General features: G+C 39.7%; 1 protein-coding gene across 4 annotated transcripts in view; it reads left to right on the forward strand.

Moving 5' to 3' along the window:
• Positions 1-12,151, forward strand: part of CDYL (chromodomain Y like) — a 110,671-nt gene that overhangs the window by 40,771 nt on the left and 57,749 nt on the right. For 2 of the 4 annotated variants that reach the window (XM_055704337.1, XM_055704338.1), the window contains exon 2: positions 7,143-7,809. The exons of 1 other annotated variant lie outside the window; for it this stretch is intronic. In XM_055704337.1, the coding sequence (XP_055560312.1) occupies positions 7,143-7,809 (667 nt within the window). Of the gene's footprint in view, positions 1-7,142; positions 7,810-12,151 lie in introns of those variants that run through there. One more of the 4 variants, XM_055704339.1, reaches the window with a different exon arrangement.

The following is a 12,151-nucleotide window of genomic DNA, read 5'->3' on the forward strand; positions in this document are numbered from 1 at the left end:
TGTTTACATTGGGTATTTGTACACATGTTAACAGCTTTTCATGTATTTTCATTCTGCTTTTGTGCAAAGTAGAAAATGTGCAAGTCTGTCTTATCTCTGTAAATAAAAGGTCAGAACAGTTACAAACAGTGAGTTAATGAGAGTAAGATTTTCTAACCACTTTCGCAATAGCTAGATAACTATAATTAGGGTAAAGTAGTTGATAAATGCTGCAGTAGGCTGTTACTTGCACCAGAGCTTGCTGTGATTATGTCTACGTAAATTGTCTCTGGAAAGATCTGTGATGCTGATGTTTTAGCATCAATCATCAGCAGTGACTTGTGAGGAAGTGAATCTCAGGTAAACTGTTTCTCCAGTGTGCTGATTCTCTAAAGCGATGTGACAGTGCCGCAGGCCCTCCCTCCCCACCCATTTCCCTGATGTCCTCTGTGGAAAAGGCTTCTTGCCAAGATCTTTCTTCTGATGGCGAACTGTATTTTTCAATAGATCATACTTGTTGAATGTCAGTACGAGGCATAAAACTTCCTGAAGTGCTTTCTCAGGGGGAGGCTGTGCAGCCACACATGGCACGCGCCACAGCTGCAATTCCCCGGAACCGCTGGCATTGATGAGAATGTGGTAATTAAAATATTTTGTCTATTGTCTTTGTTAAGACTATGGAAGGCTGTAAGTCATCAAGTTCATGATAAATTATGAGCTTGACTGAGACAATTGTATTTTTATAGGCAACTTGATTAGAAATTTACACAGAGGGTGAATTAAAACTTTAATTATGACCTGCAGGCCAGTATATTAATTGAATGTTGCAGATAGCCACAGCGTTAGCTCTTGCATGACTCGTGTCCAGGAATCCTAAAGGAATGGACAGTCACATTGAAGTAAAGCTTGGGAAAAAGAAATCTTAATATCCCTTTTAGCACAGTTACTGAATTTTTGGAAGGAGGATTGAGACACGCACGCAGTTCTCTTTATTGCGCTGCTAGCATGAAGGACCACTGGACGTGTATTAGCCCTTTATGTGACTCCTTTCAGACATTAATTTGCTCCAACTTCACTGCGCACGCTGCTTCCTCAAAGGGAGCTTGGGAGTGAGGGCGGGCTGTAAAGCAGTGATCTTGTGTGAACTCATCCTGCTGGTCCCCATTGCCAGGAGGCAGTCAGGTGGGTGAACTCTGTATTGGCAGGCCTTGGGCCAGGTCAGGTGTCACCCCTCATCCCAGAGCTGTCGCTAACCTAACACAAAAGCTGTGTCATCTGCTGTAGCTAATTTGACAGAAAGGCAATAATCTGCCCACATCTGATCTGTACTTGTTACAGCTCTGGCTTCCAGAACAATGTATATAATACAGCTGTTACCATAGCCAGAGTCTCCCGTGCCCTATAGTCACTGGCCAGTCATGCCATAAGGATGCAGAGGCTCAGTTTACAGCAGTTCATCGACTGTTAATCCAATCACTCTGTCCTGCTAATCAAATCAGTCAGTTCCAGGAGCATGTGGCTGCAGGCTTACACGTTCGCTCTCAGGCTAACGTGAATGGAGTAGCGTTGAGCTGCAGTGAAGATGAACTCTAGAATTTATACAGTATCCTAGTGTAATTTTTTAATTATGTTATTTGAACGTAGACCATAAAAATACATATTCGGAATGTATGTGTGTTAAGCCGTTTTATAAAATTTACCTGCTGGTGCTGACTGCAGTGAGCAATGCTCTGAACTGGCGTTAAGTCATACTACTGGAAATGACGTATTATCTAATAAAGCACGTACGTGGAAGATTTTAGTGCACGTTTTGCAGACCTTGAGGTGTATTTTGACATCTTCATCAAATTTCTTTTTGAATAACTGTCTTCCCAAAACTGCTTTCTCCTTGTACTTTAAGCAAAACTTGGCACTTAACTGTTTCTATATGTTGTGTGCTGCATTTTTACATGTAGAATGCATTTATTTTATTTACAGTAACAAGCGTTTGATTACCTTTTATCATTGACTTCTGCAAGATTTTAATAAATAGAGGATACAGTCATTCATAAACATTTATGATTTCTTATGGATGATCATTGAAGTCCCATTTCTACACGGAATAGTTTTCAATTTAACCCAGGTGACTACACATATAACACATACATGTGTCTTAAGATTTGCATTTATTCTAGCTTCAGTCTCTGAACTGGGGAGTGCCTACAGTAGTAATTTGGCTCAATTGAAGAAAATCAGTAGAGTGAAGCAGTTGGTGCTGTAACCGCCGCCTCTAAATATTCTGCTGTGCAGCACTTTTATTTTGGACTAGATTTAGTGGAGCCTCTCAGGATCAAATATTTATCCATGCCACAAAGTGCGCTGAAACTGTACAGAGCTGTTACTTGGTTGGACCTGTGTGCCCCTGTAGGGGCTAAAGCATGACAAATAATACCATTGCATTGGTACATCTCCATTTCCATTTTATATTTCTCCATAAAGAATCCATATCATGTATACAAAAACTGGTCTGTGAACAAAACCATTGCACAGTAAGTGGGGATAGCGCAGAGGGGAGAAGGATTTGCTTCTAAACTACACTACTGCTCTGAACCAAAACGCTAATGTAAACATAGCCTGCAGCTAACAGAACAAGGCCTTCGCCTATATTTTACAGACAACAGATAGAGTATGAAGTCAAATAGATTGCTTTCTGTTAACTTTAAATTAATTTAGCTTGACAGAGATGGAGATGGGAATGGAAAATGGATTTATGCTAAAGAAGGCAGCGTTCACTGAATATTTACATGCCTGCTTATATGTATATTTTGCTCATTCTGGTTTCCCTGCCCCCCCCCTCAGCTGTACCTTTAATCTCTTCAAATCTTCTGTAAAGTATGATCTTTATAGATACGACATTTACCTATATACACATACACAGAGTGTGCCTTATGTAAGTTTACAAATGTACCCAAATTACAGTGCCTCAGACTGAGAACATCCTTTTGAATTTCATGCTTGCTCTTATTGACCTGAACTAAAGATCTTTCATCGTGGACTAGGGTTCTGTGTCCTTTTTCTGACCGCAGCAGAACGACGAGGTTACAGTACCTGTCCTGCCCATAGGTGCTTGTTTTCCTCTGCTGAAAGTTGCAGTCCACTTAGATGTGTCAGAAAATACCGCGTATGCAGCTGCTCTCCCAACCAGTTATTTCAGGATGCCTACCTTAGCTCAGGTATTCTTAATATCTAAACCAGGTCACTTTGACAGAACTGCATTAGGGAATAATTACACAAGAAGTTGTGCTGACGGATGGGGAGGAGCTGTTGTCTCTAAGCACAGGACCGGGAGGAGCAGTTGCAGCGTTGCCGTTTTCACCTGGTGCAGCTGTAGCCAAACAGCACTTTGGCCTGCAAGCTTACCTGGTTCCTGTCCAGTTTTTGAAGAAGTGTAGATGCCATATATTTTGCTAATAAAAGCAATTAAAATCAAAGTATCTCCTTTCTCAGGGAGAGGAAGCAGACATGAACCAATTCTCACCGCATTCATGGAAGAATGGGAAATGTTGCTGGTTTACAGGTGGAAAATCTCAGGAATAATTTCGGTGCGTGGGTTTATGATTTGGGCACTTCACTGTTGGATTATACCTCTGAACAGGGCATTGTTTTTCTGTCAGTTATTCTGCTGGCTGAGTTTTTGAGCATCATTGATCAGTACCCCCATGTGGGGAAAGTGATAACTTGGCATGCTAAAATAAACTGGGAGATGTTATCTTTTGCCAGCCAGATAGTTTGCCTGGTAACTTTCTCTCACACTTGTTTTTTCTTCCCTTTTCCTATCATTTTCCATTTTGTTTTGATTCTTCTACAAAACTTGAAAACTAACCATCGGTGGCAAATCCTGGCAGTACACAGCATTTTAATTACTGAAAATAAATATTACCCCATGGCAGAAGGTATTTGATGCTGTAGAAATGGTAGTTGGCACGAACTAGTTTTCACCAACTTTTCTGGCGTGATTATGGCAAAAGATACGGCCTTGCTCTTCCCCTGGTGCTTAGGGGCGCTCTGCCAGCTTTGAACTCTGACTAACTTGGCGTAGGATCAGAAACGCACCTGCTGGGCTCCAGGGTTATGATGGTGGGGGAGACGCCATACCGCCTGTGTGGATGTTACCTGGCTCTTCCAGCAGGTGATCCGTGCCATCGAACCACACCGTAACTGATGTGTCTGTCGGGAAGCAGGGACATAGACTTGTTTCCCCACCCAGTTAGATTCTTTTTCTCATTTTAATCTTCGGATGTAAATCGTCAGTATTGTCTCGCATTGCATTTCATGTCAAGTCACCACTGTACCCCAAAGCAGAAATGGGCAAATCAGACAGGCTTTCTTTTTCAGTAGGAAAAGAAAGGTACAGGTTTGCAGTCTCTGGTTTTGCCATGGAAGAGTTTAAATAAGCCACCAGTTCAGGATGGATATTCCTATTCCTGTTCTATACTCAAACCCTGTGTGTATTGTGGAAGCATTCCAGTTTCCTCTTCCAAAATCCGGATGAGAAACACTTAATGTAGCTGTTATCATCAGCAAAAGTATTGAGGCAGAATACTCCTGAGCAGTTTTTCAGGTGGTCCTAGGGGAGTTAGACTATAATCGAACTGAGGCAATCCAAAAAGACCCTCACTAAAACTCTGAACCACATGAAAAATTGTGTATCACAGATTAATTGCTGTAATTTTTGTGTTGTAAATAAAACAGAAATAAGATGTCTTCAAGAAGAATTAAAGGCTTGGGGGAAAAAAAAATCTCCTTTTAATCAGAAAGCAGTGTCAGACTAGGTTTTGTTGCAGGCTTGGACAATACAGCTAAATATAACAGTCTTCTTTATGCATTTCTGTTTGCTCTATAAATCATCGGGTTGGGAATGGATTTTTGCGTCTCCTGTTCTAGAGTTCATCTGTTATCTCTGCAAGGTGTCTGGTTTTTTGGATGAGAGGGATGGCTTCCTACTTGAAAAGGGCATGTCCTTAATGGGTGGCCTTTCAGTATTGAAAGATGCTAGTAGAACTTTGTGCACAGTAATCGATGCTGTTTGTTACAAAGATTTCCTGCGAGAAAATAAAAATACCTACCTAAAAAAATTGCTAGTAGCAGAGATCTTTCTATCCTTCTCTGAGAATAGTTTTTTTAAATCTATTTTAGAAGGTTGAGAGAGGGAGAGAGGATAAGCAAGACTATAACAGTAACTGCCATTTTGACAGCAGACCAAGTTTGATTTGTGAGTTTGTTTTTATTTTTTAATTTACCATTTCTGGCTTAATACTTGAAGGTCTCTATGAAAAAGAATTTGAAGGCATATTTCTACATAATGACTTATTATTTGGGGTAGCATTTTTATTAAGATGTTATTTAATAAAGTTTCATGGAAAAAGAGTAGTTTCATTTTTCTAGCTGCATGGGTTTTTTAAGTCCAGTAACTTTACTAAAAAATGGAACAACCAGAATAAAGATAGGTTTAATGTATTTTAACTTCTTAAATAATATTTGGACAATTTGTATTTTATTACTCTCTATAAAATGTATTGAACTGTACAACTGAGTAACAAGGTAAAGGTGGAGCTGGTTGTGTTTGGTTTTTATTTGTCTGTTGTTGTTTTGGTTGGGTTTTTTTAAGACCTTTGCAAAGAGAGCTGTGCAACATCTTAATGACAGGACAGCATAGTACAATACCTGCAGGGTGTCGCATGAAGTTGTACAATATGTAGTTATATTGCTACTGAGATTATAATAATAGTAATCATTTAACCTCAGTGTTGAAAACCAGGCAGTACATTATGGTAATATGCCACATATAAAACTGAAGTGCACCCGTAAGAGAATCTGTCGTCAACAGTCATATGATTCGGTAATGAATCATACCATATATGTGTACCATATATATGTGTACCATACATACCTGAATTTTCCTTCCATCCTTCCAAACCGTTGTGTGACATTCCATTTGTTTAACACACTAGTCGTCAGAGTTTCTCCTCGGTACATGTCACGTTAGCTTACCTGCGTGGTCCTTGTTCATGAGGGGCTACCAGTTACATTAATAAGTGATAGTCTCATCTCTCCCTCCCCTTTTGTTGGTTTGTTGGGGTTTTTTTATTTGTTTGCTTGTTTTTTGGGTTTTTTTGTTGATTTTCTGTTTGCTTTGTAGTTGGGTTTTTTTAAATAACCAAAAGGAAGATAGACAAGGGGAAAAAAGCTGTATTGGTCCCATAAGTGAAATGAAGTGGGCAGGAGGATTTACCAGAAAGATCAGCCTGGGTAGGGAAAATGAAATAAAAAGGAGAAATCCTGAGACTAGCCTTACCCTTACATCTCTTTTCTGTAAAAGAATTCCCTTTCTGCCGGACTAGCATGACTGGCATGAGTTTTGGTATGAGGCATGAGCCTCTGTTCCTGCAGCTGCTGCTGTCTGCCCTGTCTGCTTTACCCCACTGCCTGAATTCCTCTAGCCTGTGGGTCCCATGTGCAGTTGGAGCATGTGCATGCTTAATACTTGTGACATAAATACCATCTCTATTTGCAGATAAGTGAGGCATGGTAATTTGTTCAAGTATGTGTATCAAATACTCTGGCCAAAACAAGTTCTCTGTTTTCACAAGAAGAACAGCCTCTAAAGAAAATCTTCCATATTTGACCCAATTTCTGAGCTGTACCATATTGTCCCTGGTAGCTAAAGGATAGCTCACTGTAAGTAAGAGATTCTCGTGTATGGCTTATGCTAAGCAAGCAAATTATTCAAACAATATCAAATTGATAAGTTTTGTAAGGTAAACTCACTGTGTTTACATAGCATATTTAAACATGGTCTCTATATTTGGAGAGGGAAGTCCTATCCATGTTGAAGTTAGAATCAAAACTTTGCTGGGGCCAGTGCTGATTGTCAACTGTAATGTGTCATATTCTGATTTTTGTGCATGCAAAACACTTACTGAAGAACAATTTCGGAACATCTTTTATGAGGTGGAAGTAAACAGATGAAGTTTAAAGAGAGGAATTTCCAGTCAGCAGTGAAAGACTGTCAGCTATAGAGCTACGATACAGAATTACAGAACTACAAACAAATGACTTGCATGCAGGTTGCTCACTTGAGATGTATATCTGCCCCTGTCTAATGTTTAATTTTCCTTTAACAGGTAGAGAGAATTGTTGACAAGAGGAAAAACAAGAAGGGAAAAACAGAGTATTTGGTGCGATGGAAAGGATACGACAGTGAAGATGACACTTGGGAGCCAGAACAGCACCTTGTTAATTGTGAGGAATATATACATGAATTTAACAGACGCCACAATGAAAAGCAGAAAGAAAGCACATTAACCAGGACAAACAGGACCTCTCCAAATAACGCCAGAAAACAAATTTCTAGATCTACCAATAGTTCTTTTTCAAAGACATCTACTAAATCTTTAGTTATGGGTAAAGATCATGAGTCAAAAAATAATCAACTCTTTTCTGCCACCCAGAAGTTCCGGAAAAACAATTCACCGTCTCTTTCTGGAAGGAAAAATATGGACCTCGCAAAATCAGGTATTAAAATCCTAGTGCCCAAAAGTCCAATTAAGAGCCGGACAACAGTTGATGGCTTCCAGAATGAAAGCCTGGATAAAATGGACCATATAGAGCAGGATCAAGAAGACTCTGTAGCACCAGAAGTAGCAGCAGAAAAACCAGTGGGAGCTTTATTAGGACCTGGTGCAGAGCGTGCTAGGATGGGGAGCCGGCCAAGGATACATCCATTAGTGCCACAATTGCCAGTGCCAGTAACAGCCACAATTGCATCAGCATTAACAATAAATGGAAAAGGTATGTGTACGAGTCGGTCATTTTTGTGTGGATTTTTCATTTGACTGATCTTTTTTGCTGTTCAGATGCAAAAAAATTACCCGCTCTGTTTCAACCATGTTAAATCAAGTCTGGAGAGCTTCACAGCTTTTTTTTACATAACTATATGACTACAAAGCCATTTTGATTTTTGCCAGCTTTTGCTTTCCTTGCAGAGATTCATTGGTATCTGTGTTTTCAGAATCACCATAAAATACACCTGTGTTTGCCTTGACATTGTGTGGTACATCTATTCAGTGTACCATTTGCAGAGATTGTATCATTGCTTTAAGTTTATTTAAATAGTCTCATTTTGTACGAATGTTAGAAAAATTAATTATGGAAATAGATGAACAGTGTGAACAGGGATTCTTCATAACATTTTACATACCAATTTTGTTACAAATATTGCCTGGAAAAAAACTTGTGAGGATTTTGTTGCTTAAAAAAATGAAGTTGGTAAGTTTTGTTTCAGCGAAAATTTGAACCAGTTGTGGAGATACATATGCCTTCTGCCTGGATTGAATCTGTCTTCATTATATTTTATCAATATTTTGTTGTTTATACCTCATTTGATATTGAGAGCTTATTTAGGTTTGATGCCTGGTTTGCTAATATCTTGGTAGATGACAGTTCATTCAACTTTACTGTAAAATTTGTGATACCAAAAAACCCAAACTGCTTTTGTGGGAGGAAGCTGTTTGTTCCCCCCACCCAGCTGAGACCCTTGTTGAAGACTTCGTGGTCCTCATTCTTGTGCTCCAAACCCTTGTTCTTCCCCGACAGATCCAGGTTGTTGTGTAGTCGCAGATGTTCTTGTAAGCATGCTTTCGAGGCTAAATTCTCAAGTGTAATACTGCATCCTCAAATAAAATGCAGCGGGTAAAGTCTGCAGGTATGCTATTCATGATGTTTCGCTGGGAAAATTGCTTGGAAATCAAGGGCTGGGCCTGCCAAAATGACTGACACAAACTAAATAGGCAAAAAATGTGTTGCAGACTTTGGGAGAATTTGCGTTGGGTGCTCCACTGTTGCTTGCGTTCAGATTTTCTGGAAAAACAGCTGCAGCAGGAGAGGTTGAAAAGCAGTGGGCAAGGCAGGGGTGTGCTCCTGGAGCTGTGGTGTCAGGTCATGGGCCAACCCGTTTTGCTGCAGATGAGCTAGGTAACCATGGTAATGCACACGCGGATGCCAGGAATATCTCTTCCTTTGCATGGGCTGAAGAAGGAATGTAAATCTTAGAGGATGTAAACAAAGCTGGAGGGGAAAATGCAAGAAGTGCCAGTATGTGAGTTTTCTGAGTAGGTGAGGTAGAGGAGTGTGTTTGCACATGTGATGGTTTTGTGATAATTAATATGCATTTTGGAGTGTGGTGTTGGTTCCTAGTGGAGTGATTGATAAGCGCTGCTGCCTTCAGTGTCCTGTTTTTTTGCCTCACAGCGTTCAGAAACAAAAAAGGAAAACAAAGGACCTTCTTGGGTAGATCAGTCACCAGAAATGATTAAATCATTCCCACCAACCTTTCGCTCTGGTAATATGGTGGTACAGCGAGGGCCCAGTTACAGGGCATTACGTGGAAGTGGGAAGACCTGCACAGGAATGGTAGTGACACATAAAACATGAGCTGAGGTGCATTTATCCATTTCACTGAGATGTTACAATTTCCTCAGCTGCCACCACTTCCTTCAGCTCTTCTTAGGCATTTATCTGGGCAACTAACAATGAAAGCTGTCGGCTGACCCTAGGGATGATGGCAATGTGGGATTTTCCTCATACTTTTCTTTTCACAAGATCTTAAGGTGTAGAACAAAAAGAGGAGAGCCAAGAAGATAGTCACAATATGTGGTTGCCCAAAACCACACAATATGTTTCCACCTTCTGTCTGCTGATGGAGAGATGTTAGTACAAGAACATAAACTGAGGCATTCCCTCTCTGTTCTGATACACCAGTGCCAATCCCCAAGCTGAGCTGTGCAGTCTGCTCGGAAACGGATGCTAAATACCCAAATTATTATGGCTTTGCAGGTGGTTATGCTCATCTGCTACACTTTTGGGGGTAACATCCAAATTACACAGTAATTCTCTGATTGTAAAAGTTGGAAGCAAAGTTGCAAAAGAAAAATACTTTTCTTTGCATTTATGTCTGACATCAGTCGGTTTTCCTAGCTTTTTAGGATTTTTTGGACAGATAGGTTTCTCCAGAAGCCCAGGCTCCAACTCGGCCATTCTGCACGGCCAGAGTGGACCTTTATTTAGACAGAAGCGCAGAGAGGCAGCCCTGTCACCCAGAGCTAGCCTGGCCTTGGAGCTTCCCGAGCTCACACGTTCTCTGTCTCTTCATTAAAGCTGTACTCTTCTCCTTGCTGTTTTTAGCTTCACGCTGCTATTCATTAAAAATGTAGTAAATTGATGCTTCCCTCCCTCCCCTGCAAGGGGCTGTCACGGTTCAGGATCCCATTTTGCTTCTTACTCAGGACATTCCTTCTGTCTTAAATGGACACCTCATCACATTCTCAACACCACATGAGGAACCAGGGAGATATTCATTGCACAGAAACGCCATCAATTTCGTACCCTCATCTTCATACGCACCAGATCTGACATATTAATAATACAGATGATAGATCTGGCATTTGGAGCATTCTTTCCAAACTTCCCACCTCCTCCGCATACACCTTCTGTTAATTGTAAGAGTTCCTACTTCCACATGGAGGATGCTGTCAGGAAGACAGAAGTGTGTTTTGAAAAATAACTTTTTACTTCATCTAGTTTAGGGATTTTTTTTTTTTGTCAAAAAATTTTTGTTGGAAAAACCCAGTTAGTCAAAACAAAATCCTAATTGGATAGCATAATTCTGAAAAATTCTAATTCAGTTCAGTGTAATTCTATTACACTTCAAAAAATTTTAGACAACTTTTTCAATTAAAGCTGATTTGATTTTGACTTTTTTAAAGTAATATTGGAAAAATAATTTAAAATGTTAACATGAAAACAGTGTTCTTACTGTTGAGATTATTGCTGTGACTGCTTTTGAATTGTGTGACTCCTGTTGGTTTTAGTCCTAGTTCAGGATGGCGAAACTCTTCAGCATTTAGTCTGTTCTTTGTTTTCCCCAGACTTGATTTTATATTTTTTTTAATTTCATTTGTAATAAAAGTACACACCATGCAAAAAAACTCGTATGCATAGGAAAATCCCATGATTGCAATTACTTGGAAATCTTAGCATTATTGTAGCACCTAGTCCTGCTTTTCATGAGACAAACTGCCATGATGCCGTTCTTGTTCCAAAGTTCCTACGGTCTCAGAAAAGGCAACCTGCAAATATTTATTCAAATATGCAGGGGTACCAGGGGAATAAAATAACAGTGATGTTTGCTCTGGGAGTTGGTGGTTTCAGCACACTAAAATCTAGCTGCTATCCAAAGTATATTTTTTAACAAAGGAAACCATTGTATTGAATGTTCATACTTTAAAGGCTTGGCCTTGAAAACAGACACAATGGAGTAATATACTGCATACGAGTCTAAGAAGGATGATATATGGAAAAAGTGGGAATGGGTCACTGAATGAACGTTGCTGTAGTTCTGTTTTTCTGAAATATGTGGTCATCATCAGCTGTTACTAAAAGTTAATAGAAGCGATCCTGTAATGGATGAATTAACAGGAAAACACCACTGAAGAACTGAAATGTTATGGAAAAGATGTTAATGGCGCCTACAGGCAATGGATATTACTCAAAACTAGGCAAGACAAAAAGTGGTCTCATGTCTAACAATGGGGTTCTGATACCTTTAAAGTTTTTGAAAGCTTCCTTCATCAAAATTGAATGAAAAAATAGCTTTGAAATTTTAATGCAAATGTTTTAGGCACAGTACGCTCATAATATCCAGGGAAGTTCTGTAATAGGGTACAAAAGAAGTGAAACTGTAAAGGAAATTTAATCTGCCAGTCACACAAGGCTAGAGAGTTGTCTTGCAATTTTCGAAAGGACTAAAAGACTGAATTGATTGTTCATCTGCAAAACTTGACCATAAACCAGGTGGATACCATTGCTTGGCAAATTTTAGTATTGTTTTTTTCTGGGTCACCTTATGGTTGCTACTGTTTTTATTCAGCTAACAGTGTCCAACATGTGGATGTAATTGAGAACAAATGCCACAAGAAAGGAGATTTGGGGCAGAAAGGCATGCAAAGCTCAAAGTATAAAATGAGCAAGAAAAGCACATCTAGCTGCATATGTTGTTATAATTAGAATAAGGCAGGGTGGTGGCTGGCATACAGGAAGAGAAGAAATACAAGAAATACAGTGAATTACATCACTT

This window comes from Falco cherrug, chromosome 3 (assembly GCF_023634085.1).
Source record: "Falco cherrug isolate bFalChe1 chromosome 3, bFalChe1.pri, whole genome shotgun sequence".
Lineage (NCBI taxonomy): Eukaryota > Metazoa > Chordata > Aves > Falconiformes > Falconidae > Falco > Falco cherrug.